The 26350-nt window shown below is 38.2% G+C and overlaps 8 protein-coding genes across 9 annotated transcripts; 3 read left to right on the forward strand and 5 right to left on the reverse strand.

The window, feature by feature from the left end:
• Window positions 1-2530: 2530 nt before the first annotated feature.
• On the reverse strand, window positions 2531-3266 carry LOC120426109 (endocuticle structural glycoprotein ABD-5-like). The gene is made up of 3 exons (XM_039590812.2): window positions 2996-3266; window positions 2767-2939; window positions 2531-2704 (listed from the first exon to the last, which is right to left on the reverse strand). Exons 1-3 carry the CDS (start codon window positions 3145-3147, stop codon window positions 2631-2633), a joined length of 399 nt encoding a protein of 132 aa, XP_039446746.1. The 5' UTR covers window positions 3148-3266; the 3' UTR covers window positions 2531-2630.
• Window positions 3267-3458: 192 nt separating this feature from the next.
• On the reverse strand, window positions 3459-6364 carry LOC120426121 (flexible cuticle protein 12-like). Its single transcript, XM_039590823.1, has 4 exons — window positions 6354-6364; window positions 3819-3887; window positions 3590-3762; window positions 3459-3532 (listed from the first exon to the last, which is right to left on the reverse strand). The coding sequence occupies exons 1-4, from the start codon at window positions 6362-6364 to the stop codon at window positions 3459-3461; spliced, it is 327 nt and encodes a 108-aa protein (XP_039446757.1).
• A 61-nt stretch (window positions 6365-6425) lies between these two features.
• LOC120426110 (endocuticle structural glycoprotein ABD-5-like) lies at window positions 6426-7118 on the reverse strand. The gene is made up of 3 exons (XM_039590814.2): window positions 6960-7118; window positions 6726-6898; window positions 6426-6663 (listed from the first exon to the last, which is right to left on the reverse strand). Exons 1-3 carry the CDS (start codon window positions 7100-7102, stop codon window positions 6590-6592), a joined length of 390 nt encoding a protein of 129 aa, XP_039446748.1. The 5' UTR covers window positions 7103-7118; the 3' UTR covers window positions 6426-6589.
• Window positions 7119-7531: 413 nt separating this feature from the next.
• On the forward strand, window positions 7532-14461 carry LOC120426106 (uncharacterized). Its single transcript, XM_039590810.2, has 3 exons — window positions 7532-7795; window positions 14056-14225; window positions 14314-14461. Exons 1-3 carry the CDS (start codon window positions 7650-7652, stop codon window positions 14379-14381), a joined length of 384 nt encoding a protein of 127 aa, XP_039446744.1. The 5' UTR covers window positions 7532-7649; the 3' UTR covers window positions 14382-14461.
• Window positions 8381-8995, reverse strand: LOC128093487 (uncharacterized). The gene is made up of 2 exons (XM_052710399.1): window positions 8839-8995; window positions 8381-8781 (listed from the first exon to the last, which is right to left on the reverse strand). Exons 1-2 carry the CDS (start codon window positions 8979-8981, stop codon window positions 8535-8537), a joined length of 390 nt encoding a protein of 129 aa, XP_052566359.1. The 5' UTR covers window positions 8982-8995; the 3' UTR covers window positions 8381-8534.
• LOC128093488 (uncharacterized) lies at window positions 12588-13578 on the reverse strand. The gene is made up of 2 exons (XM_052710400.1): window positions 13254-13578; window positions 12588-13192 (listed from the first exon to the last, which is right to left on the reverse strand). Exons 1-2 carry the CDS (start codon window positions 13391-13393, stop codon window positions 12946-12948), a joined length of 387 nt encoding a protein of 128 aa, XP_052566360.1. The 5' UTR covers window positions 13394-13578; the 3' UTR covers window positions 12588-12945.
• Window positions 14462-18670: 4209 nt separating the features above from the next.
• Window positions 18671-19865, forward strand: LOC120426105 (uncharacterized). 2 transcript variants are annotated; one of them, XM_052710433.1, is made up of 3 exons: window positions 18671-18846; window positions 19373-19524; window positions 19668-19865. In XM_052710433.1, exons 1-3 carry the CDS (start codon window positions 18710-18712, stop codon window positions 19790-19792), a joined length of 414 nt encoding a protein of 137 aa, XP_052566393.1. In that variant the 5' UTR covers window positions 18671-18709; the 3' UTR covers window positions 19793-19865. The 2 variants fall into 2 exon arrangements, with proteins under 2 accessions (XP_052566393.1, XP_039446743.1); XM_039590809.2 differs by having other exon boundaries at window positions 19385-19524.
• A 153-nt stretch (window positions 19866-20018) lies between these two features.
• LOC120426108 (larval cuticle protein 1-like) lies at window positions 20019-21301 on the forward strand. Its single transcript, XM_039590811.2, has 2 exons — window positions 20019-20910; window positions 20984-21301. Exons 1-2 carry the CDS (start codon window positions 20732-20734, stop codon window positions 21195-21197), a joined length of 393 nt encoding a protein of 130 aa, XP_039446745.1. The 5' UTR covers window positions 20019-20731; the 3' UTR covers window positions 21198-21301.
• The last annotated feature ends 5049 nt before the right edge of the window (window positions 21302-26350 follow it).

The following is a 26350-nucleotide window of genomic DNA, read 5'->3' on the forward strand; positions in this document are numbered from 1 at the left end:
CTTTCATGCGGCCGGCTCAAAGAGCAGACAATTTTGCCGCTGTTGTGAATCTGATGAAGTATTTCCGATTATTGGCGAGTGGATAACTTTTCCTGAAAGGTTGTTCAGGAAAAAATCGTTGAAATGATCTCTAAGAAAGGATTTCGTTTATTCTTGAAAGATGTTCAATAAATACATGATTGAAAAGGAGATTGGACTTGTTGTTTGTACCTATCCGGAAAATTTTTCAGGTCGTATCTGATTTTTTTAAATAAAAAAAAAATGAGTACCCAACAATATTCTAAGCATACATGAAATCACAAAGTACAAACCAAACAATCTTCTATAAATTTGTATTGTCGGTTTTTCAATATGTTCAATATGAAAGATGAATTAAAGATATTTGACAAATTTTAAGATTAAGACTACGATGTAAATTTGAAAAGTGATAACATATGAATTGAAAATATATCTCAAAGTTATCCCACACTATGTTCAAGTTTCATGAACCTTAAGAAATAACCGATTTGTGGAGTTTCCCTAATAATTTGTTACATAAGACAAATTTACTCCGCCGAGCTCACGTTGTATATGTTTTGTCCAGCTTCTTCGGTAAAACCCGTTTTGGCGAAGCTAAAGACATTGATCGAACTATAAAACCAATGTGGTTCTTGAGCTCCACTTCATACCGTGAAACGATAGCCAAGCGCAAACAACAGTCTTTGATCTCAATTTAAGTACAAAAAATGTCTATCAAGCCAAAGTTTTTAGTATTAATGATTGTTATCGTGGCACTCGACACCACTAACAGTCAACCGGAAGAAGAAGTGGTATTTCAAGAGTTAGACCCAGACGTGATACGAGAAATACCTACTGGAAACTTTACTAAAGCAAGGGGCTACTCTTAAGCTTCATCGTGAGCAGCAGCATCGAACGAAAAACAAACTGCTACTTCAAGAAAGCATTCACTTCGAGACTAAAGATGGTGATCTGATCATGGTTTACAGTGAAACCATCACTGGTAAGTCGAAAGCGTGAAAATTTTAAATGTGAAGGTATTAAAAGCTTATTTTTTTACAGACTTCAACGAAATCGCGAACAGGTCACAGTTTGACCTTAACGATGTGCAAACCGCAAAGCTGTTACTTTCACTGATTGGTGGTGGCAACGTGAAGTCGATTACGATCAGGAAGCCGTCCAGTAATAAAGTGTGATTAAGTTAAATAAAGAAAATGTTTGTTAAGTTATCAATTTTGGTTTTAATTTTGTCGCATTCGCATTCGCATTCGCATTCGCATGGAGATGGTGATCTTAGCGGGTTGCAGACTGGGTTTCTTCATGTATATGTGATGATTGTCCAGCCCAGGTTGCTTAGAAAATGATTAAAGGGAATTAAAACCAATTCTACCCGAACAGGACAGGCAGCACCATGAAAGCCATCCATTGCCGGCCGCTCCCATCTCCACCATTCACCGGGAGAGGAAAAAGGATTCGGAGCACGGGAAATGTTGATGCTTGACTTACTTAGAAAAAGGTAGCGAAACCGCAGGCTCTTTTTCCCAACCCTATTGTGGAACTCGACCAAATTGACCGTTTGACCAAATTTGATCGAATTTAAACAACAGGGCTGCGTAAGCGTCGCGTGGAGTTGGTATTTGTGTAGGGTAAAGGTCTAGGAGTCGCTCTAAGCAAGCGATACGACCATTGGCATAAATGAGTTTAGATGGTGTGGCATTAATCTCAAGGCAAGCAATCGGATGCTGCTGTCGAGACACTTCCCGTTTATTTATTTTTCATATGTTAGAACTTTTATGGAGTGTTATATTATTCTCAAGGCAATAAAAAAGATGCTGCTGTTGAGACGGTTTTTTTAAATTTAGGTGTTTAGTTATTTTAAAGCTTATCCCGACGCGAATATTTAGTTAAGATCAAATCTTAGGCAGCCGGCTGCGGAAAGATAGGATCCGTGTTCAATATAATTATTTGTACTCTTAACTCTTTTGGCCACCGAGAAATTAATGTGAATATTAATTTTACTAGACAAAAACCAAGAAAAACATTATAAAGGACGGAAAACGATGCCAGCAAAGGGCCGTTTTTTTTAAATTCTATGCTTATCGTGCAACAAGTTTCATAATTTTACCACGAAAATAAGATTTGAAATAAACATTTATCGAGAAAATAACTTAAATTATGTAAAATAATATCGAGAGATTTCATGGAACACATATTCTTCAATGAGCCGGAACAAGATGATCTTTAAAATTAGTGTAGAAAAGTTAACAAAATAAAATAACTTCATTTTAAATTAGTTAACCTCCTTACAAATTAAAATGCATGCCACTAGTTAGCTTACTATTCCAGAAAAAAAACTTTTGAAACAAAAAAAAAGCAAGAAAAAAAAAAAAAATTGGTGCAACTGCCAATTATCAAAAACACGAAAAAAACATGAAGTTGAAATTAAAACATCTGCTAAATAACTGCTTCAGACGTTTGAGTACTTTTTGATTCAAAAACGTTTGCAGTAGAAAGATTTGAACAAGCGAATTTTGGTTTTAATTTTGTCTTTCAAAAAGATACTTCACAAAATCATTTCTAAACTCCTCGTTTTGTACATACACAAATCTTCCAAACGGAAGTTCTCAATTCACTCATCCCAGCAGCGATGCCAGCACCTTCGGATCAATGTCCTGCGGTCCTTCGGGATACAGCGGCTGATCACCAACTGAAACGGCAAGCAGCCTTGGTTAGCAATCACCACCAACTTCGAACCCAATTAGCACTCACCGATCACGGTCGGATGATAGCCAGTCTCGTCGGCAAAGTAGCTGACCGTGTACTTGACTCCGTCTGGACCAACGTAGCTGTACAGTCCGTTGACTTGCAGGTACCTCGTTCCGTCCGGTTTGGTGTTCCAGAACGCATTTTGGCGCACTTCCCGACCGTCACTTAGCTCGTAGCTAAAAACGGAGAACTCAAAAGATTGATGCCGTAACAAACCCTGGGTGTAACTCACCTCCAATTGAACTCTTCCGGATCGTGGTTGTTAGACTGGTCCACCACCTTGAGGTCGGAGTTCTTCACCTTAACACTACTTTCTGTGGGAGCACTTTGAACCAAACAGCAAACAACTGCCAGAAGAACAAAACTGCACAGTACCGGCTTCATCGTGTAGATCTGTTAATCCGACTGAGACTAAAATGCAACTGAGTCACTACAATTCTACGACTAGCTGATACTACCTGCTTAAGACAACAGCAAAAATGCTGCTTGGAACCCGTTTTGATTCGCAGAATTCAACAGGTTTTAATTTTTGGAAACACGCTGGAGATGGACGCGACGACCTTCACTTCGTCACATGGGTGGACACAGACAGTCTAACCCTTGATACGCTAGTCAGAACTGAATTATTTGTAGGACTTTGGTTTATTCAATATAGCCTCAAATTTGAACAATTTGAACAATTATTGTTCAAAAAGTTATCCCAGCAAGGATGCCAATACCTTCGTGTCGATGTGCTGTGGAGGTTTTGGTGTCAAATCTTCATATCCAACTGAAATAATAAAACAAATCAAACGAGTTTCACTTCACACCAACCATTACTTCGTACCAATTACAGTCGGATGGTATCCATTTTCATCCACGTAATAACTAACAGAGTACTTCACACCATCGGGACCGCGGTAGCTGTAGAAGCCGTTGACCTGCAAGAACCGGGTGCCGTCCGGAAGTTCGTTCCAGTATGCGTTCTGGCGCACCTCTCGACCGTCACTCAGTTCGTAGCTGTAGATATAAACTAGCTTTAGTTGTAGAGTTCAACTTCAGCGATTGCGGATTACCGCCAGTCGAATGCTTCTGGATCATGGTTGTTAGATTGCTCTTTCATTTTGATCTGCGAGTTTTCAACACTCCAAAAATAACATATAAAACTATTAAACTGCACAAAGTTTTACTCATCTTGTGACTGCTACAAACCGCGACTGAACGTAAACAACTGATCGGCTAATCGATCAAATATTTCAGTTTGTGAGGACCAACAGGACATGGGTAGGTTTTAATTTCGGAAGCACGGAAAGATGATCTCGCTGACCTTCGGTCGGAAGAATGTTTGGGTTTAACTCTCAGCGTTCCAAATGGCTGTTTTCGAAAGTTTCAACATCAAATTATTATAAAATTGAGAATATGGTGAATGTTCCACATCAACATTTATTTATATCTCACTAGTATAAACTCTGCAGAACTCTATATAAATATTAGGGTGGGTACGAATTTTGAAAAGTTCTCAGATCAAGTTCTGGTGTGGTTCCCCTTGTAGAGCATACCCATAGGGACTCTCACACCAAATTTCAGCTCATTCGGTTGAAAACTGACTTGTAAACTTGGGATTTACTATGGGAATTTTTGAATTTTCGTTCATTCGCTCCTACAGGCCTGGGGAAAACATGTAGAAACTTCTAGGATGGCCAGAAATTAGCGGAATCGTCTGGAGAACAACTTTCCCTAAGAGACCAGGTCGATTCGTTCAACCCCCATCGAGCTCAACGGCAATACATCCGGGGTTTTCGAAAGCAAGCGTCAAATTTTCCTTAGCATGCTATGAATGCTTGATGAACACCGCGATGCCACATGTCAAACAGCTACCACGTGATTGTAAAATTTGCATTGAAATTAGATGTTTTTTTTGGTCATAGGGAAGGTCCCTACAAACAATTTGGACACGTTTCCTTACAAAAATGATACGTAAATATTCGAAAATCTGTATCTTCTGGAGGAATTTTGTAATTATTTTTTTTTTTGCTGTTTTTTTACATTTTTTTCCTGGAATCCGTATTTTTTTAAGATTTTTTATATGTTTTAAGAGACTAATCCTGCAACTTTTGAATAAAAAATTTCCCCCTGTCCCGTGTTATGGTCTTTTTTTTAATAAAATGCAGTTTTTTAAATAATAAATTTACATTCTAAAAGTACTCCACAGAATTTTTGTAAAAATTGATTTTAACTTCAGCAAACAGTTTTTCGTTTGTTTAACAGTGCTTAAAATTTTTCGAAAAGTTCAGAAAATATCCTATAAATTTGTCAAAGAAACATTGTAGGTTGGAACTCTGGTTGCTGTTTTTTTCAGATATCAACAGATAAAAGAAAAAGAAAAAAAAGTCAAAAAGCTCAATCATTTTATAATGCAAAAATCTCAGCAAAAAATGGTAAAATAATCAATGTTGAAAATTTAAGCAATTGTGTAATTTTCAGATCTTTTCATTTTTGGCTATTTTTAATAAATACAAGAAAACGATTTAAACGAAATTTGAAAAAAAATCAAAGAAATTAAATTATTGGATTAGAAATTAAAAATTAGATTAGAGGTTAGAAGTTAGATTATTGAATAATTTGAAATTTTGGTTTTTTTTTCGTTTGCCAAATCAGCTGGATTTTTTTTTAATTTAAGAGCTTATTTTCGAGTGATTTTATAGGCTCAACCCCCGGTAAAACGTAATATGTAATACGACTTTTAAGGTTGACATTTTTTAGATTGACAAAGTCAAACTAAAAAGTGGCGAACTCTGTGTTGAAATTGTGTTATATTAAAAAGTGACCCCGTTCGTTCGCAGGGTTGTTAAAATATCAAAATATCAGCTCTCAGCAACTACAATTATCCCGCCTGAATATTCATGCCTCAAATACAACTGCTCTTCTCTCCTTATTGAAACTCTCAGCGCCGAAAATAGCCGAACACGTTTTCGTGTTTACACACTCGCGATTGACATTTTCCTTTTCTCTCTCATTCCCGCTTCCACGATCATCCTACCGCAACAGCGTTTAACCACAAAAGCCGCCACAAAACCAATTTCGCACACGCAGTTTAACGGGACGTCATGCGTGGTCGGCTCCTAATCGCCATCTCGCGTTCTCTCATTGCAGTTTTTGGAGAGATTGAGAGACTCAGCGGTGAGAGCGCATAGTCGAGGAAAAGAGGAGGAGTGATAGAGAGAGAATGACATCGCTGGAAATCACGAGACACAAGAAGAGATCTCACAAGCTACAGTGACGGCCGCTATACTCTCGGATGTTTTTGGTGCAGAGATAATTAATTGATAGCTTTTCTATCACTCATTTGCAACACTGGACAGCAAATGATGTCAAACCATCTGGAGTTCTTATTTCAAAACATCTTCAAACCTTCTAAGCACTAACTGAGGCTGGCTATAGTAAGTCTAGTTGATCGGAGAAAAAAAAGTTCCCAAAAACGTGAACAAGCGTTGATGAAATTGTGAACCACGAACAAAGTGTTCAAATTTCATGGTACGTTTTTCAAAAACGTTCACGATTTTGGGAACTGATTTTTACTGTGTGTCTAGCCTAGTGTCAAAAAAATCAACCGATCCCCCATCCATGGAATGTTAATTAGCAAACAATTGTTATAAAGAACGTGATGTGGATTTCACTGATAATGAAGTATCAAATCAATGACGATATTAGAATCCACAAACACACATTTTGTACTTTATTGGTTAGACTTGGTTTATTACTTTATAATTATAACTTATCTAGAACTTACTTAAATGGTAAAAATATCAGACATTTTTCAAAAATTTAGTAGATTTATCCAACACATTCATCCCAATAAAGACGCAAGCACCTTCGGATCAAGTCCCACCTGGTGCACCTCGAATATTTGAACATCGCCAGCTAAAGAATAAAACCAAACATTATTGAAACAAAAAAAAAACTAATCGCCACTCGTTACTCACTCATCAACTTCGGATGGTATCCATTCTCATCCGCCGTGTAGTGCACGCTGTACTTGACTCCATCCGGACCAACGTAGCTGTAGAAGCCATCAACCACCAAGAACTTAGTTCCGTCCGGTAGCATCTTCACGGTAGCCTTCTGCTGCACCTGGCGACCATCACTTAGCTCGTAACTACAATGAGGTGCAAAAACAGTTTCAATTCCATCGCAATGATCACGCTGGGTCTGCATACCTCCAGTTGAACTCATCTGTCCCATGGTTGTTGGACTCTTTAATCACCGTAACTTGTTGATCACGACCTGGTTGAGGAGCACTGACCACCAATCCGCTAATTACAGCCAAGATCACTAACCTACCCAAACTAATGGTCGACATGTTTACACTCTGCTCAGCTGTGACGTTCGACGGTGACTAAGTTGGGCATAGTCAAAAACATCTACCCTTAGTTCAAATCATCACGATTAGACCTATTCGATATCGCTTGGAGAGGGTTGACTTTGACCTTCTAACCAACTAATGACAAACAAAAAGATCGCTTTATCCTTGTGGGAGGTCTAACGGTTCGTCACGATGAAGATCTATAGGGTGTTAATTCGCAATAAAGCCTACCTGCTAAAAGTGTTCCTCAAATTAATCTTGAAAGCCAATTCCACACACCTCCGAACCATGCCATTTCTCAAAACCAGTTGGCAGCCCCAAATCGGCTCGCATGATCAGCTGCTGCTTCAAGTCTCAAATGCCACTTCCCTGTTTGGCACGCAACTCCTTCTCGCGGGCCAACGTCCGAACTTGAATTTGGAAACAATCGCCGGGCTATTCAGTATCAAACGTGTGTGATCGCGGAACGGTTGCTGAGCGCGCGCTAAACTGCGATTTCGTTCGAGACATTTCGAAAAAGTGTTGTAATAGATGCCGCGGTGAAATGAAAGTGGCTATTTTGGGATTCTGGTGTCTGGTGGTTGGGATTTTGGAGGTTTTCCCCAAACCGGTGCGGGAAAACCCCCAAAAAGTGGCAGTCGAAATCGAGTCCGTACTGGACGAGAAGAGGGGCAATGGCACGATTTATGCGTGAGTATTTTATGGTGTTAATCCTCGTCTGCCTTTTTATTTTTTGTTAAGCTGTCATTTAGAGCAACCAACGTTCTACGAAAAAATCATTTCCTTTATGTGCATTTTATGTGTATTCAGCGTTGTAAAATATCGAAATTTCAGCTGCAATTGTTGATGATTCAATTGGTTTATTAATTTAGGGCAACTTTAGACATCCTGTCATTCGCTGCCTCAGCTAAAATTATCATGCGTGAAAACTCATACCCTAAATTTCACTGTTCTTCTTTTCGTCCTGATACTCTCTTCGCCGAATAACGTAGTTTTTCTGTTTACACTGTTTCGTTTGGCATCCACATTTGGTCTTGGTCTTGGTCTTGGTCTTGGTCTTGGTCTTGGTCTTGGTCTTGGTCTTGGTCTTGGTCTTGGTCTTGGTTTTTTTTTGGTTTTTGATTTTTAGTTTATAGTTTTTGCATAGTTTTAGTTTTTTTTTATTTTAAAGTGTTAAATCATTGCTGAATTTTTATTAAAATATTTATTATCAATATAATGTTATTGTTTAATTACAGAAGTGTTAAAAACCTTTCTTATTTGGCAAAGCATTTTTTGTTATTAATCACATCTAGCCGATTATAAACAAGTCATCACACAAATCAACCAATAATTCTTTTTTTTTAATTTCATACGCATTAATTTAAAACTCTTTGAATTGAAAGAAGTTTATTTTTCATCCACAATACCTCACAATTCCTAAACTTAATCATCCAACCAACGACGCCAACGCCTTCGGGTCAATCCGATTCACCACATCCAACGGATCATCGCTGCTATTCACAACCTGTTGCTTGAATCCATCCTCGCCGGCCGAGTACTTGTAACTGTAAAACTCGCCTTCGGGCGACCTGTACCGATACCGTCCAATAACAGTCCAAACCATCTCGTCACTATCCGACTTCTTCTTGAAGTATCCACGCTCGTACCGAAATTGATCATCACTGAGCAGGTACCTGGAAGGAATCAGGAGTTAATTTAATCTGTTGATCTCAGTTGGTGATTGGTATTACAGCAGCAAGTATCGATCCCCGTTGTTCCGATTGATCAGTTTGGTCACCTTCACTTCATCGTCGTTCGTTTTCTCCAGTGGCAGTCCGAAAGACGACGATAGTGCAAGAGTTATACAGCAAGCAAGTACCAAACCAAGTCGCATCTTCACGAAGAACTCCTCGCTGGGCCAAGGTCCGTAAAGAAGTAAACCGATGTCGATTACCGAGAGAGTTTTAAAGTCGAGAACTTGGTTGTTGTTCGGATGCCAGAGACATTCTCATGTGCAGAAGTTACTCTCAGTTTGCGCGATTAAGCTGATTCGTTAGGGGGTGATGTTCGATTGAGCGTTTGAAAATCATGCTAGGGAAGAACTTCTGCAGCTGACTGACGCCAACGGTGATTGATGATCCTCACGTGCTGTTGTTGTGTAATTGTCGTAATAAAACATACCGTCAACTGACGCGAAGGACAACGCGTTGCGATTGATATCAAAGCATAGTTTGGACAGTTGGACGCAGAAACCAGTTTGGTCGAGCCTTCAAGCGAGCCAAATTCGTTGTGACGTTTGGGGAAATCCTTAAATTTCATACACTCGTTAGGTAAGGTTTCCTATTTGCCGATGAGCGGTAAGACTTTGTGAGTCTTACCAACAGTAGTTTGAATATCAAGGTAGATGTTCAAGAAGTAAACAAAGTTTTATTGGGAGTTCTCAACATTCAAGTCTTCGTAGGGGAGGGGGGTCATATGCACCCCCGGGGCAAAATGCACCCACTGCTTTTCTCGGTATTTGGAAGAATTTTCCGGGAAAAAATCAGAGAAATTGGATGCTCAACATTGCTAAACCATGCTGGAAAAATTTGAGTATCGTAGTAAAAAACAGCTTTAGCAAAACTTTAAAATGTTGTGTTTTCATCTAATTTTCATTGAACTTTCATTTTTATTTTTGGACAATATAAAAAGCATTTATTGGTATTGTAAGTGTTGAAGTAAGGGGAGAGGGGGTAATATGCACCCCCTAAGGGAAAACTGTGATTTCTCAACTATAACAGCATTTCTATGGAAGAATTTTGTTCGATGTTCCAAAACAACTAATATTCTTCGTCATCCATGAGAAAAAAAGTCTTTAAAACCTCAAAATTGATCGAAAATATCAAATTTCTAAAAACATTTTTGCAATTCCGTCGTGAAACTACTTACTTTTCCTGTCATTCTTGAACGACGAAATAGCCTACTTTTCTGTACCAAATATAACAGAATCGAATACCAACACTTTTCAAAATAAATGCTGAAAAGTTCTACTTTTCAGCACTGAAATGGGTGCTGAAAAGTTGAACTTTTCAGCACTTGTTTCGAAAAGTAACACTTTTCAACATTTTTTTTTATATAAACGATTTATTGACAAAATACATGCAAATTTGACTTAAAATTTCACTCAATGGGTTTTTTTCGGAATTGCAAAAAATGTTGTATGGAACTCGTTGCAAAACTTGATTTTTTCAGCACTCTTCGTATTTATCCAACTCGGTAAACCTCGTTGGATAAATGTACGACTCGTGCTGAAAAAATCCTTTTTTTGCAACTTGTTGCATAAACTACTAGTTTGATTCATTTCAAAGAACCATGCGGGGCAATATGCACCCCAACTTTGGGGTAAAATGCACCACAACAACGGGGCAAAATGCACCGGGTAAAAGCAGTTTTTTTTTTTTTTTTTGCTTTTTGCAGAAAAATTTAAAAAAAAAATATTTTTTTTAATGTTTCTGGACTCATCTATCTAATGAATAATGAAGATTATGGTAAAAACTATATAAATCAACACTTCCAATATCAATAAATGCTTTTTATATTGTCCAAAATTCATATTGGAAGTAGGGGGAGTGGGGGTAATATGCACCCCCTAAGGGAAAACTGTGATTTCTCATCCATTACAGCATTACTGTGGAAGAATTTTGTTCGATGTTCTAAAACAACCATTATTCTTCGTCATCCATGTGAAAAAAGTCTTTAAAAAACTCAAAATTGTTCGAAAATATCAAATTTCTAAAAACATTTTTGATTCATTTCAAACAACCATGCGGGGCAATATGCACCGCAACATTGGGGCAAAATGCACCACAACAACGGGGCAAAATGCACCACAACATGGGGCAAAATGCACCGAGTAAAAGCAGTTTTCACTAGTCACCACTAGATGACACCGCTGTTTTTACAAAGGAGCTTCACATCGGTGCATTTTGCCCCGACCACGCTTTTTGCAGAAAATTTAATTAAAAATGCATTTTTTATGTTTTTGGACTCATCTATCTACAGAATAATGAAGATTATGGTAAAAACTATATACCTCAACACTAACAATATCAATAAATGCTTTTTATATTGTCCAAAAATCATAATGAAAGTTCAATGAAAATTAGATGAAAACACAACATTTTAAAGTTTTGCAAATAACTTGAGCTGTTTTTATACTGCGATGCTAAAATTTTTCCAGCATGGTTTAGCAATGTTAAGCTTCCAATTTCTATGATTTTTTCCCGGAAAATTCTTCCCAATACCGAGAAAAGCAGGGGGTGCATTTTGCCCCGGGGGTGCATATTACCCCCTCTCCCCCTAAAATGAAAATTAGATGAAAACACAACATTTTAGAGTTTTGCAAATAACTTAAGATGTTTTTATACTACGATGCTCAAATTTTACCAGCATAGTTTTGCAATGTTAAGCTTCCAAATTCTATGATTTTTTCCCGGAAAATTCTTCCCAATGTCGAGAACAGCAGAGGGTGCATTTTGCCCCGGGGGTGCATATTACCCCCTCTCCCCCTATATAGTTTTTGCCATAATCTTCATTATTCTGTAGATAGATGAGTCCAAAAACATCAAAAAATGCATTTTTACTTAAATTTTCTGCAAAAAGCGTGGTCGGGGCAAAATGCACCGCTGTGAAGCTCCTTTGTAAAAACAGCGGTGTCATCTAGTGGTGACTAGTGAAAATCGCTTTAACCCGGTGCATTTTGCCCCATTGTTGTGGTGCATTATGCCCCGTTGTTGTAGTGCATTTTGCCCCAATGTTGCGGTGCACATTACCCGCATGGTTGCTTGAAATGAATCAAAAATGTTTTTAGAAATTTCGAACAATTTTTAGTTTTTTAAGACTTTTTTCACATTGATGACAAAGAATAATAGTTGTTTTAGAACATCGAACAAAATTCTTCCACAGTAATGCTGTAATGGTTGAGATATCACAGTTTTCCCTTAGGGGGTGCATATTACCCCCTCTCCCCCTAATAGAGACCACCAAGACCGGTGCGTTGTTTTTGTCCAACAACGGCAATCGTCCTGTCGAATTGATCAACTTTTGACTAGCAGCGCTCGACACAATTGGGTCCTAAAATTAAGCCTAAATTTGTGATATTATTGTTCACAGCGATAAAGCTTATTTTTCTGAGTACAATGCCCCTTTGAACGACCGCAAAGGATTTAAATTGGATTTTTTATTCAATTTTTAAAAATTAACTCCACGGCCCTTCTTTACAGAAAAGGTTCTACTTGACAGCTCGTTCCAAGGGGACCATAGTTGATCCATCGAAAAAATGTTGTCTTGTCAATTTTTTTTTTTTTGCATTAATGGTACTCATCAAGCACCCAGATATTTGTTACAGACATTTCAGTGTCTTCAAAACTACGGGAACTATCGATATAATTTTTTATTCATCCCCTAAGTTATGATTTCCGCAAAGATTTACAACAAAATTTGTCAATTTTATAATCAAATTATTTCAGGATTGTACCCTATTTTCTCATAATAACTAGATTTCAGATTTCTCAAGAAATTCAAAAGGTGCTTGTCATCTATGCTCAATGCAGTGCATCAGCATTCCTGAAAAGTCATTATTTATAACAATAATGTACTTTTAATATATTTTCAACTGTTTTGTATACAAACTATCACGAAGACTTTGGATTAGTATTATACTTCCCTGTATTATTTTTATATATAAACTTAACATACTCGGTATTTTTTTTTTCATTTTTTGTTGGGACTTGTCCAATCAATTATGATTTTTACTTATCACCAACATCCTTAGAAGTTTAAACAAAACCACTCCATGCCATAACAATCTCCAGACCTCTTCACCCCACCAACGACGCCAACGCCTTTGGATCGATCCGGTTCACCACGTCCAGCGGATCTTCCCTGCTGCTCACGACCTGTTGGTTGAATCCTTCCTCACCGGCCGAATACTTGTAACTGTACAGCTCCCCCTCCGGCGAACGGAACCGGTACCGTCCATGCACCGTCCAAACCATCTCGTCACTATCCGACTTCTTCTTGAAATAGCCACGCTCGTACCGAAACTGATCGTCACTGAAGGAGTACCTTGAAGTAAGCGATCGTCAATTTTAATTTCACTCACTCCTCAACTGAACTTTGGTATTACAGTAGCAGGTATCGATCTCCCTTATTGCGATTGATCAATTTTTTAATCTTCACTTCATCTCCATTCGATGACTCCAACGGTACTCCAAAAGTAGATATTGCAAGAACTGTGCAGCAAAGCAAAACCAAACCAAGCCGCATCTTCACCAAGAACTCCTCTCTGGGCCAAGGACCGTGAAGAAGTGAGCTGCTGCCGGTTCCCGGGTCACACTTTTAACCTCGGAGTCGAGAACCGGCTTTTTGCGCGGAAGCCAGCCCATCTGAAGAAGCTTGGAAAATCCACGAGCCATTATGCTAAATAGATCTGCTCGATTAAGCCGGTTCGTTAGGGTGCGATGTTCGACTGGGTGGGATCTTCCGAAGGTGTCCGAACTCCTTGCGTCAAACTACGGCGCTTGACCCACACCTCGTGATGGTTTTGCTAGGGAAATCCTAGTCCTCTAGCTACTGACGACAATGATTGATGATCTCCACGTGATGTTCTTATGTAATTGTTGCGGCAAAACAAACTGACGTAGGTCACGGTGATGCACGTGACATCGAAATATAAGCTAATTTGCTTCAACTTGGACAGTTGGGTGCCAAACCGGTTAAGCCAAGCCTTTCGGTTTGCCAAAATTAACGTGACGTCAAGAACGATCTGCAGTTCAGTGTGATTCAGATTGGAGATTTCTTAAAATGAGATAACTGAGGGATTTCAGTGCTTTCTAAAAGCAATAAAATGTTTGGCTTGCCTATCAACTCTGGTGACTCTCAACCAACCAAAGTATTTTTCAAATTTCCTTTTTTTTTTCAATCAACAGGCACTATCTATCCGATGGAACGCTTGTCCGCCAAACGACCTACACCAAAATAGTGGACGGTGCAGAGATCGTAGTTCAGGAGGGTGAATACTCGTTCATCGGTGTCGATAAGCTACGCCATAAAACAACCTACATCGCAGATGAAAATGGCTACCGGGCTCAAGCTTCCGGTACAAAAAATCCTTTTAAAATACAAAAAAATCATTTTAAAATAAAGTAACCAAATTACAAACATTCCTTCCCTTTCTCCCCTTGCAGTATCGAACATGACCGGTTTCATTGAAGACAACATTGATCCCAAAGTGCTGGGATCCCTGCTAGGCTAGACCCCGGATTTGGCCTCCCCTCCTTGCGATGAGACTGCAGATTTAGGTTAAACCCATAATAAAGAGATAATTTTATTTATTACACCTCAAAAGCGCTGCCCTCTTCACTGATCCGTAAACAACCACACAATAAAGATAAAAAAAAACCAGGCGACGAACCCCTCCATCCAGCGTCCCTAAGATCAAAACTGGACCACAACTCACTCCCCTCGCTGGTGGACGACCACCAAAGTTGGTTTTAGGTGTCAGGTTCAACATCTCATGAACTGACCCCTCAAGACCTCAAGAGGATGTGATGCTGCAAACGGTAATTGCCTGCTCTCATCACGTGTGTTTGATAATGTTAACCAGAGGTTAATTGACCTTTTCATCCCGACACGAGAGCAGCAAAAAAAAAACATTCTGGGATGCTGTTCCCTTCGGAGCTTCCTCGCTGGTGACCAAGATCAAATCTGTAACAAGACTCTAAACGAGCAACATTTACCCCAAAAAAAACAAACTGACCAGTCCGGAGGTCCGAACCGGTTCCACTTCGGTTGTCCATGGGCAGAGGGGGATTGTTTCTGCTTTCCGTGCCTTGATTTAGAGGGACAATAATGTGGTCATTCAGAGCCTAGGGAGAATACCTGTTTGTTGTTTTTTTGTCGAGTCCAGTTACAACAGTTGTTGATTCTGGACAATGCTTGGCTGCGATGGACATCGAGAGCAGGTAATTTGAGCACAATTGGGAAAACCGCGAAGGGACCGTCCCTATCTGGATAGTCCGTACAAATACGTCAGCATACATATAAAACCAGCGTGCTTTTTTTCCTTGTAGACGTTAACTTAAATAAAAGAAACGCTATGATCTTGTAACCAATTTGTGAAATTTATACAATTTTTAAGTCAAATCTAAAAAAATGTTACTTAACTTTTTCAGGACTGAATTTTCAAAAAAAAAAATTAAATTAACAATCGGAAAATGTTTCTGAGGATTGTACTGGGTGATGAATAGAGAGAATGCGTAACGTGATTTTTGAATGATCCCACTTTGTTTACAGCTACAAAGTAGGTGGCTGTTCAAGCACAAGCATGACTTATTTTTACTGGTAAATTAGCTGTTTTTTAATCAGTGGTATGTGTTTTATTTTGTCTAGTTTTTGACATTTTTGCTGAAAAATTGTGTGTGTTTTCATGCTTCGATCGGTTAGAAGAGGTTTTCCTTTTTTACGGATGACGAAGAACTGCGGCAAGAGTGTCATTCTGCGATGTCGCAGATAAATTCCCTGGCTGAAGCTGATACAACAAACAGAGAAGATTTTCACTAAACCAGCACATTTTCTAACGGAATCAAACAATTAAGACAGCTTCTAGTTGAATACAACCGCAACGACTCCATAAACAACTTCCATTCATAATTAAAAAAAAAATGAAGATTTCGCTCTCATCATTCTTAAGATTTCTTGACTTCAACTTCAGGTCCTCAAAAGCCACAATTTTTAATGATAAACAATACTCTCTACTTTTGGCAAACAGTAAATTGGTTCCACTTTGACAGTTCAAAATTGAGGCCGTTTTGCGAACTACTATTCAGCACCCAGGGATTGTAGGTAAATTAGATGTTTCTTAATTTTTACTTTTAATTAATTTTTGGGTCACTGAACTTATAATTGATATATTATAGGTTGAGCAATGGGTAATTCTCCGCCAACTCACACAGCAGTTGCCCCGACCCCTCTTAGATTTGAGTGAAACTTTGTCCCAGTCATGCTTTTGAACGGGTTCTCCGTTCGTTCAAGTTCACACAGCAACACGGAAAATAGCAGCTCTGAGAACGAACGCTCGTTTCTATGAAACGTTCGTTCAGTAGGCTTTTTTGAAACGAACGGAGAACCCAATTCAGAACTCTAGCTTTTTCCTTTGATGGGACCTCAGTAGACCAGCTAAACTTCATTTACTTTTAATCACCGTTTGACATATTAGCCCTGCTAGCTCAGTGGTAACATATAAGTTTAGTAATCAAAGGTAATGAGTTCGAAAATTCGAATGATTTGTTTTTGTTTTTTGTGTAGTTCGAATCATTTTTTTCCTAAACTTGGAAGCTTGAAAAATTTTCAAAACCACGGTGATCATAAGGTTTCGTCTATTTCTTAGTTAAAAGCCTCAGATGCATTTTTGCATATAAATCGTTTAGCTTTAGTTTTCCTAGCCTCTCCACCTGGATTTTCCCTTGAATTGTATTATAATTTAAGTCCAAACGTTGTTTCACTACCCAACTAAACACCAAATAAAAAAATGAATTCAAAAAATAAGTTTCGAACTCACTTTCTCTGATTGCCAAACTTTCATGTTACCACCGATCTAACCAAGCTATATGAAATTCAGTCTACTGATTGTCAATATAAGTCAATCTGTCGCAATGGAGAACCTTTGGCTACAGGCGGTTCACAGAACGCGTTCCAAATGTTGAAAGAGAACGGCACGAAAAAGTGACTTCTGTTTTTGGAACGAAAATCAATGGCTCCTGCGCTGTGGGTTCAGTTCTCATTGAAGAACGAGAACGAACGCAGAACGGGCTCCGTGCAAATTGCATGACTACTTTGTCCTATGAGGTAACTTTTGTCCCTGTTCACGAATCCGAGGTCCGTTTTTAGATATCTCGTGACGGAGGGGCGGTACGACCCCTTCCATTGTTGAACATGCAAAAAAACAGGTGTTTTTCAATAATTTGCAGCCTGAAACAGTGATGAGATAAAAATTTCATGTCATTTCACATTTATGTAAAATTAGACGCCCGATTTGATGGCGTACTCAGAATTCGGTAAAAACGTATTTGTCATCGAAAAAACACTAAAAAAGTTTTTAAAGCTCTGCCATTTTCCGTTACTCAACAGTAAATTTTTTTGGAACATGTGATCTTATGGGAAATTTAATGTACTTTTCGAATCTACATTGACCCAGAAGGGTCATTTTTTCATTTAGAACATTTTTTTCATTTTAAAATTTCGTGTTTTTTCTAACTTTGCAGGGTTATTTTTTAGAGTGTAACAATGTTCTACAATGTTGTAGAGCAGACAATTACAAAAAAATTGATATATAAACATAAGCAGTTTGCTTATAAATAACACGAGTTATCGTGATTTTACCAAAAAAAGTTTTGAAAAAGTTGGTCGTCGTCGATCATGCCCGTTCATCGTCACCCGCGGACGACGAAACAAAGAGAAACGCAAAATGTAACTTTTTCAAAACTTTTTATCGTAGAATCGCGATAAATCGTGATGGTTACAAGCAAACCCCTTATGTCTATATATTAAAATGTTTGAAATTGTCTGCTCTACAACTTTCTAGAACATTGTTACACTCTAAAAAATAACCCTGCAAAGTTAGAAAAGACACGAAATTTTAAAATGAAAAATTTTGTTCTAAATGAAAAAATGACCCTTCTGGGTCAATGTAGATTCGAAAAGTACATTAAATTTCCCATAAAATTACATGTTTCAAATTTTTTTACAGTCGAGTAACGGAAAATGAGAGAATTTTTAAAACTTTTTTAGTGTTTTTTTCGATGAAAAATACGTTTTTTCGGAATTCTGAGTACGCCATCAAATCGGGCGTCTAATTTTACATAAAAGTCCCTTTGACACCAAATTTCTATCTCATCACCGTTTCAGGCTGCAAATTATTGAAAAACACCTCTTTTTTCGCATGTTCAAAAATGGAAGGGGTCGTACCGCCCCTCCGTCTCGAGATATCAAAAAACGGACCTCGGATTCGTGATCAGGGACAAAAGTTACCCCTTAGGACAAAGTTTCACGCAAATCGAAGAGGGGTCGGGGCAACTGCTGTGTGAGTTGGCGGAGAATTACCTATTATACAAACATTACTCATCCATATTTTGTTCAAGATTATTCGCTAACGATAAACGTTGATAGTATTCCCATCATTGACGTCAATTCTTTTCTGGTGGAAACTGGGCACTTTTGCACCATTTTGCTTTGAAAATTAAAGTTCACCATTTGAAAAATGAATCAAAAACGTGATTTTCAAATTGATTGACAAAATTTTATAATATAAAGCCAATGCATTTGAGCAAATATTTAAGTTACCCTAATTTAAAAAAATATAATTTAATAGTACAATTAATAGCCTTTTACCCTAATCCCAGTCGATGTCAAACTGTGCCAAAAAATAATTTACCAATAAAATAACACCAAAACCTGTGACGCAAATTCGTTCCCACGAACACCATTTCGGGAATCGCCCTATAAAACGGTCCGGCAGATGTTCCCACTGGACATTAGTCAACTCACATCGTTCAAAGCAAGAGCTCTTCCTTTCACCGCGCAATCATGGACCTCCCGAAAACCATTCGCGTTATCGCTCTTTTCACCATCTTCAGCACGTGCAGCGGCTTCCACCATTACTGGACCAACCCGGAGAAGATCACCGACTACCAGCAGTTTTCCAAGAATTTCACCGAAAATGGGTAAGCCTCATTGCCGGTTTGTGCCTTGCATGCAATAACATTCCAACGCCCAAGGCTCCAAAAAAGTTGGAACGGTAACTTCAACTCAATGGTTCTCGGGTATAACTCAACCAATCAAGATAATTCTTCTTTTCAGTGATTTGTTAGGATGTCTAGATGATTCTAGAACTTTGCAGAACTTAATTTGATCAAATCTGTAATTTTTATGATCAAAAACATCGTTCCAACTTTTTTTTTTGCCTGTAAAAAAAAATTCGCCAAAAATTCCGCGGAGGCTGTCGTTTTAAAAACGTTGGAACGATGTTATCGGTCACAGAAATTACAGATTTGTTCAAATCAAGTTCTGCAAAATTTTAAGATCATCTAGACATTCTTACAAATCCCTGGAAACAAGAATCGTCCCGATTGGTTGAGTTATGCCCGAGAACCAACGAGTTGAAGTTACCGTTCCAACTTTTTTGGGAGGCTTGGGCGTCCGTGTAAGTTGGACATGCGTTGGGCGTTCCAGTGATAATCTCATTTCGAGCACTTCGAGCAGCAACCAACTTCAAATCCTCGAGCACACGATTACACCGTACGACGTGAGTCCGGAACAGCTGAAGCTCATCGGGCGGTACGTGTTCCTTGCACCGAAGGAGAACAACGTTTACCTCGTGGGATTCGAGCGAACCATCGACAGTGAGTAGAATCTAGTGATTGCTGTACCATGATGCTTTTTTGAACTTTTTAGCTGGGGAAAGCATGAAAAGCTTGCCCTTAACTTGCACGCAACATTGTGTTCAACATTGCATGCGATAAATTTCATGCGTTTTTTTTTGCAGAATCCGAGGAAGCTAGCAGAATTATCAACGAGCTCATCTCGAGCAACGTGGTCACCAGCATCTACAAGGTTCGTCGCCAGGAACCGTCAAGTATCCGGCTGGAGAAATTCGTCACCATTGGCTAGAGTGATAAAAACTAAAAGTGTACAACAAGAAATTTAAATCTGAGAATAAAATCCGGGCAAACCCATCCCAAGATTAATGACCTTATCTCAAACGAGGAGTTGTGCATCTGAAGGCGAATTAAGACGTTTGGTGCCCGACGACGTGTTTAATTTATTCAAATTTTGCACGCGAGCTGCGCGCGCTTTTTGCATTTGAATTTTTTTTAGTAGGGTGACGAGATAAAACTTCATTACTTTTTTTTGTCGAGTGGACTTCAAGTGAAACAATGTAAATGGGCCAATGTCGGTTTGTAAACAAAGAGTCTATCCTGCTCACGTAGGTGGATGTTTATATTAGGAGTAAGTAGGATACACGCTTTGTTTACTAACTGGCATTGGCCTATTTACATTGTTTTCCTTGACTTATTTTACACATTTTTTTAAGAAGAATATATTTTTTTCCTCAATGAAATTAAATTTAAGATCAGGAAGCAAAAATCTGTGACTCAATCCTTATATTTTTGTCGAAACAACATTTGTACCACAAAGATGCAAATCCAGAGTTTTTTTTAAAGGTCCTATAAACTATTGTGTTTCATATTTGTTTATAGGACCTAATAAAAAAAACTCTAGAAATGTTCTGTTTTTAAAATCCCTATTCTTTACTCGGTCACCCTAACGTCCAAAAGAGGGTGGTGTCACTGCGTTCTGCCCTAGCCAGAGGAAGACCTGCTCGGATCCGTCACGCGTTGACCTCTAACACGGCGTCGAAAGCCAGACAAATGTGACTGCAATTCATAACTGAAGAAATAAATCGGTTGCCATTATGGTGGAGAATTCATCAAATTTTCAAATTTGCAATTTTTTTCAAAGACTTTTTTCAACTATAAAAGGTAGATGCATCAAACAGACAACAAGCATTCGCAGTTTTACAATCAGTGAAAGAAGCATCTTCAAATCATGGCGAAATTACTTCTAATCTCAGGAGCAGTCTGTCTCCTGGTGAGTCAAATCTACGCGGCACCCTTAAACGAGGATGAGCGTAAGAAGCTCAGCTTTGGGGCCAGATTCGACCCATCCGAAGTCCAAGTCGTTCGCTACGAGAACGATCACAACGTGCTGGACAACTACCAGTTCAAGTAAGTTTGCTTTACTAAACCACCCAAAAAAATAAACCCTAATTAAAATCATCTTCCCTCAAATCACCACCAGCTTCGCACTGAGCGACGATCAGACACGAGAAGAGGTCGGAACGCTGAAGGACGGCAAAGATCAGGAAGGAAACAACGTGCGGTTTTACGTGGTCCAAGGGTCGTATTCGTTCCTGGGTGACGACGGCCAGACGCACTGGGTGCACTACACCGCCGATGAGACCGGCTACCATCCGAGGTTGGGAACGGGACCGGATCCGGAGAAGAAGTATTGAAGGGATGTGCTGGGTGGAGAATACCGACGAACGACCACAAGCGCAAATTGAAATGACAATTAAATAATAAATTTAATAACTGTAAATAAAATAAGTCGATCAAATTCAAAATTATTATATTTCCACTAACCCCTCAATATTCCCAGTGTTCCTTCTCAGAAAGAATATACCTAATCAGCAATTCCATTTGAAAAGAGCCTTAACCGAAAAAAAAGTTCTCCGATCGGGCTCAAAATTTTTCTGGGGGCCAAAATAATTAGACCCGTATTTTTTTGTTTGGCCATTAGGGTGACCTACATCGTGCTAGGGTGGTTCAAAAAATGGCAATTTTCGTCATTTTTCGCAAAAACCACTTTTTTTCGAAAAATCATATCTCCGCGCTATTTCATCCGATTTTAGCTGTCTTAGACGCAAAAGAAAGGTGATGAGTTTGGCTATTTGAAAAAAATAGTAAGAAGTTCCAAAAATCTAGCTTAACTATTGAAAAAGTCGTATGAAAACCTAAAATGGCGTTTTGACCGTGTCTGGACCAAAGAGCCTATGTCTGAAAATATTTTTATCGGGTTCCTCGGAAAATTTCACATAACATATCAAAAAATTGGCGATGTCGAACCGTACGTTTTGGAGATATAATTTTTTCAAAATAAAAACTGAGTTTTTCGACGCGCCACGCGCAAAAACGGGAAAATGACGAAATCGGCAAAAAATCAACTTTTTTCACTAAAACTGCGTTAACTTTAAAATTTCAGCGATGACCTATAAATGTTTGGGTATCAAAATTTTCGTAATTGACGCAACTTTTGGTACCATAACATCTATACTTTTTTTTCGGTTTAGGCTCTTTTCAAATGGAATTGCTGTAATAGGATGTAATAAAATGGTCGAATTTTGCGGGTATCTCAGGGCACAGGGCATGATCCCCTGTACTGATCCCGAATCCCAAATATGAGCCTGATTGGTTGCGACAAAACCTGGCGCTTAATAAAAAAATATATTAGAAAAACTGAACGGGAATTGTCCTGACAGCAACATCAGATGTTTTTCTTGAGAATAATATTTAAAACCAAAAATAGTCATGGCTGTCATCTGGTGAGAATCTGGTTCAGGTGGAATTGGTTCTATTCCCAATTATCAATTCCTAGGCAACTTATAATATCAGAAAACATGGCTAAACCCAGACTGCAATCCGCTAAAATCATCGTCTCCAAGCGAAGCGACCAAAGAAGTAATTTTGCATCATTGGTTCGTTCATACAACTCTGGTAGGAGCGGCCGTGGCTGACTGGTTACGGTGTTCGCTTTGTAAGCGAATGATCCTGGGTTTGATTCCCATCTGCTCCCAACGAGAAAGTATAGGAAATATAAATCTTGAAACTCTGAACATGAACTAAAAATCAAAGTCACTCGAGTCGGGGTTCGATCCCCTGTCCTTTGGATTGGTAAGCAAAAATGCTAACCACTAGGCCATCACGACTTGATGAGCTATAACTGGAATTAGGAATACTGTTGCTACCAACTATATACGCGCTGGGTCCTTGTCCAATTGACAAGGGTTCGGAAGTTCTAAATAACGTTTGAACCCGATTGGTGCAAACGTTCTTCAGGGCGGGGCTTGTCGATAAAGCTGAAGTACCTCGCGCTCGGCTAGCCAGCGTAGAAATGGGTCACCGAAGCTCGGCAGAGCTAACACCTTCCAAATGCCTATGCGAGTTATTTGCATGTATAGAATGTAGATCTAAAAATACATGGAAACAACTCAATTTGTAAGAAGCGGCCGCGTGGTCCCGTTTGGTTGGTTGCACACACACACACACACATTGGTTCGTTCATACAACTCTCCCAAGTAACATTTTTAAACCAACTAACCACCACCTAGTTTTATTATGGTTTTATGGCAGCATCTTGATTGCTTAATCGTTTTATTTGGGCATTTACCGCAACCAATAAGCAAGAGCTAATTAATAGGTTCTTACAAGGCATCGGACATAAAACCTGGTGAAAATAAAAGACGACTGGCTTTTAATATGGTTTTATAAAAATTTTAATAGAGGCTTTAAAACCAGATGGCAATGCCATGCCAAACGGTTTTATCGCATGCTTCTTTAAAACCAAGGGTATTGTAGCTGTCAGGTGCCATTAGGCATGCAAACAGCTAACTTAAAACCATAAGCTCCTAAAAGAGCATTTGACGCAGCCAAATAGCAATGCTTAAATATGACGCTAAACGCGTGGTCTGATTGATTATGATTGACCGCCATCTTGGCAGAAAAATAGAAAATGCATAAATTAGATTAAAATTGGATGAAAACACACAATTATGATGAATTTCTGACATCGTTAGCATAGCCATAGAAGTCCAAAAATAATTTAAAAAAAATTTAGCGAAAAAAAATGCGAATAAAAAAATTATTAAAAACTGTGATTGCAGAAGAAATATTTTTGATGGAGCGAGTTGATTTTTTTGGCTCTATCTCCCCCACCAAGGATGGAACAATCGCGAAAAAATCAATTTCGCTTGCGAACTTTCTTCACCCGCGAAAGAGAGAGGAGGCAAATCACGCAAAAGAAAATCGCTCCCAAAACTCTCCAAGAAAATCAATCTGCTGATGATTTTTTTGTGAATTTCCTTGTCAGCACCACTTAAAAATATTTATTTCCCTATGTTTACACACTGCGCCCATCTACAAAATGTGCCAGGTCCTTTTTCGACCTGTGACGTTACACTTGCAAGTGTAATAGTCAAAAAGATGTTTCGCCGAATAATCAAGATGATGATTTTTTTAGATTCTTTTTGCCGGTCTTTCGAGCGCGAGAGAGGAAAACCATGCTCCCTTCGGATTTATTCTCTTGATGAACATCCAAAGATTTTCTTTTGATGATGATTATTCCATCGCTGTCCCCCGCAACTGAATTTAAGCCACCAATTGCGAGGAATAAGCTTTGAAATCATTATAATTACCTCCAATATCTATCATATCATCATCGCCATTTTTGACAACCATCTCCAAAATTTCATTAGGCAAGACCAAGACTTTTTTTTTTGCCAGAATAAAATCTAAGACGCATGAAGACATATGAAATGTTTTTTTCCGTAACTCCTAACAAGGCTTTAACAAAGGTTTCATTAAGGCTTTAAGGAGGTTGTTATGATTAAGTTGTAAAGCCTTGAACTCCTATATATAAGGTTTTATAAAAAGGCCGTAACCCCACGAGGGCCTCGTGGCGCGGTGGCCGCTCGGTTGTCGTTCCCTAAGTTGCTATAGGGCGCGGGTTCGATTCCCGCCTTATCCTCCTGGCCTTCTATCGGATGGGGAAGTAAAACGTCGGTCCATTTGCGTAAAAGAGGTTTTGGGTGACTCACCACACATAACCTTCGGACGCCTAGAAATGAGCAGAAACTTGCAACAGAGACCACAAAAGACCCGGGGGTCGTTAAAGTGGATTGCTTTGCTTTTTTTGTAACACCCTTTTGCGGAGGTCCTTTTGGATCTTAAGTGAGGTTTATCAAGGTTCTGGGGAGTTTGTTTCGGCTAAGTGGTTTTATTGTTGGTTTTGGCGGATAGGTTTTACAACGGTTATGACAGCTTTGATAAAGCCTAAAATGTTACTTACAGCTGTAAACAACTTTGACATCTGCCCATACAAAAAGATAATAAAATATTTAAAAATCTGTATCTTGAGAACGGATTTTCTGATCGATTTACTGGAAAAGTTGTAGGTAATGCTTAGAACTTAAATAGTTACGATCTTGAATAAAACTTTTTTTTTACATTCGATTTTCCACGCAAAATATTGAATTTTGCAAATATCAATTTTGGGTTATTCTCATTTTTGGATATGTTTTAGATGACAAAAACGCCATCTTTTGAGCCATGACACAAATTCCCACTGAGAATTTTGGCTCGAGCCTCGAGTCGATCTGGCTCGAACCTCGAGTCGATCTGGCTCGAGATCAAGCCTGAATCGAGTCGTGGCTCGAGCCAAAATTATTTGTGGGTTAGTTCATATTCATTTGACAGTGTTGCCATTTTTTCAAAAAAAAAACAAAATGTTTGAAAAAATCTAATTATTTTATATGAAGATGTGACATCAAATGTACAGCCGAAATGTACTTGTTGTTTACGTTACTTTTTTTACCACACAGAAAAAAAATATGAAAAGTTTAATTTTGGAAGTTTGAAATTTTGGTTTGAAAATTACTTCGTTTTTGAGTAATATTACCTACTTCAAAAAATTGTAAAGATTTGAACATGATGAAAATTCATCAGAAACTCTTTATACTGGCTGACATCATAGCCAGAATAAAGATTCATCCTTCTCAGTGCCAGATATTGACAGATTTTGCCAGATTTTTCATTTTCGGCCCAAATTTGAACAACTTTTTGATTAAAATTAAAATATTAAATTAAAAACAAAAAAATAAAATATGTTTTATTTTAAGAGAATGTATATTCAACATTTTTGAGGTCATAAAATCCATTCAACCAATTGAATTCTACAAGCTTTTGAATTAATTTGAGAAACGTTATATTTTCGTCTGCCAGATTTTCCAGATTTTTTATCGATACTTTGCCAGATTTTTAAAATTTTGACCTGATAACCCTGGCTAAGATTACACATTTTTTTGACACAAAATCCTTCACCATTTCCTATTTAATATTACCATCATTTTTTTCTGTGTACAATTATGTGCAAAATTTTCAAAACAGCCTCAATATTTAAACGGCTACCAAATTATGTTTGACGATTCTGGACTTCTTCCAACGTTTATCACATACATATGCTCTTTTGAAAAATTGGCAACACTGCTAAATTAATATTGACCGATTTGTACCATAGCTCAAAAGATGGAATTTTTGTCCAAAATTGAGATTTTTCAAAAATGGTTAGTTTGCACAATTCAATTTGTGTGTGAAAAGTTCAATTAAAAAAAGTTTTTTTAAGTGACTTTTTTTTCTGAAAAGTTTAAGCAAAACCTACAATTTTTCCCAAGTCGATCAGAAAATTTGTTTCCATGGTACAGATTTTTAAATATTTTAAATCAAATCACAAATTCACATTATGTCTCAATATCGTTTAAAAAATAATCTTGGATTTAATAGCAATGCAAAATTAAGTTCATTGGTGATTTCTTTCATGCTAAAAATAACAAAA

The sequence above is a fragment of the Culex pipiens genome, chromosome 3, assembly GCF_016801865.2.
Source record: "Culex pipiens pallens isolate TS chromosome 3, TS_CPP_V2, whole genome shotgun sequence".
NCBI lineage: Eukaryota > Metazoa > Arthropoda > Insecta > Diptera > Culicidae > Culex > Culex pipiens.

What these genes read in the sequence shown, in the direction of transcription:
- LOC120426109 (XM_039590812.2), bottom strand. Translation starts at nt 3,147, where the DNA reads ATGAAGCCGGTACTGTGCAGTTTTGTTCTTCTGGCAGTTGTTTGCTGT. An exon ending in CCGGAAGAGTTCAATTGGAG is followed by an intron (nt 2,940 to 2,995) that starts GTGAGTTACACC and finishes CTCCGTTTTTAG; the next exon opens with CTACGAGCTAAGTGACGGTC. An exon ending in CTATCATCCGACCGTGATCG is followed by an intron (nt 2,705 to 2,766) that starts GTGAGTGCTAAT and finishes TTGCCGTTTCAG; the next exon opens with TTGGTGATCAGCCGCTGTAT.
- LOC120426121 (XM_039590823.1), bottom strand. An exon ending in CCAGAAGCATTCGACTGGCG is followed by an intron (nt 3,763 to 3,818) that starts GTAATCCGCAAT and finishes TTATATCTACAG; the next exon opens with CTACGAACTGAGTGACGGTC. An exon ending in ATACCATCCGACTGTAATTG is followed by an intron (nt 3,533 to 3,589) that starts GTACGAAGTAAT and finishes TTATTATTTCAG; the next exon opens with TTGGATATGAAGATTTGACA.
- LOC120426110 (XM_039590814.2), bottom strand. Translation starts at nt 7,102, where the DNA reads ATGTCGACCATTAGTTTGGGTAGGTTAGTGATCTTGGCTGTAATTAGC. An exon ending in ACAGATGAGTTCAACTGGAG is followed by an intron (nt 6,899 to 6,959) that starts GTATGCAGACCC and finishes ACCTCATTGTAG; the next exon opens with TTACGAGCTAAGTGATGGTC. An exon ending in ATACCATCCGAAGTTGATGA is followed by an intron (nt 6,664 to 6,725) that starts GTGAGTAACGAG and finishes TTTATTCTTTAG; the next exon opens with CTGGCGATGTTCAAATATTC.
- LOC120426106 (XM_039590810.2), top strand. Translation starts at nt 7,650, where the DNA reads ATGAAAGTGGCTATTTTGGGATTCTGGTGTCTGGTGGTTGGGATTTTG. An exon ending in GGCAATGGCACGATTTATGC is followed by an intron (nt 7,796 to 14,055) that starts GTGAGTATTTTA and finishes TTCAATCAACAG; the next exon opens with GCACTATCTATCCGATGGAA. An exon ending in CTACCGGGCTCAAGCTTCCG is followed by an intron (nt 14,226 to 14,313) that starts GTACAAAAAATC and finishes CTCCCCTTGCAG; the next exon opens with TATCGAACATGACCGGTTTC.
- LOC128093487 (XM_052710399.1), bottom strand. Translation starts at nt 8,981, where the DNA reads ATGCGACTTGGTTTGGTACTTGCTTGCTGTATAACTCTTGCACTATCG. An exon ending in GGGGATCGATACTTGCTGCT is followed by an intron (nt 8,782 to 8,838) that starts GTAATACCAATC and finishes GATTCCTTCCAG; the next exon opens with GTACCTGCTCAGTGATGATC.
- LOC128093488 (XM_052710400.1), bottom strand. Translation starts at nt 13,393, where the DNA reads ATGCGGCTTGGTTTGGTTTTGCTTTGCTGCACAGTTCTTGCAATATCT. An exon ending in GGAGATCGATACCTGCTACT is followed by an intron (nt 13,193 to 13,253) that starts GTAATACCAAAG and finishes GCTTACTTCAAG; the next exon opens with GTACTCCTTCAGTGACGATC.
- LOC120426105 (XM_052710433.1), top strand. Translation starts at nt 18,710, where the DNA reads ATGGACCTCCCGAAAACCATTCGCGTTATCGCTCTTTTCACCATCTTC. An exon ending in AAGAATTTCACCGAAAATGG is followed by an intron (nt 18,847 to 19,372) that starts GTAAGCCTCATT and finishes TCTCATTTCGAG; the next exon opens with CACTTCGAGCAGCAACCAAC. An exon ending in ATTCGAGCGAACCATCGACA is followed by an intron (nt 19,525 to 19,667) that starts GTGAGTAGAATC and finishes TTTTTTTTGCAG; the next exon opens with AATCCGAGGAAGCTAGCAGA.
- LOC120426108 (XM_039590811.2), top strand. Translation starts at nt 20,732, where the DNA reads ATGGCGAAATTACTTCTAATCTCAGGAGCAGTCTGTCTCCTGGTGAGT. An exon ending in CTGGACAACTACCAGTTCAA is followed by an intron (nt 20,911 to 20,983) that starts GTAAGTTTGCTT and finishes AATCACCACCAG; the next exon opens with CTTCGCACTGAGCGACGATC.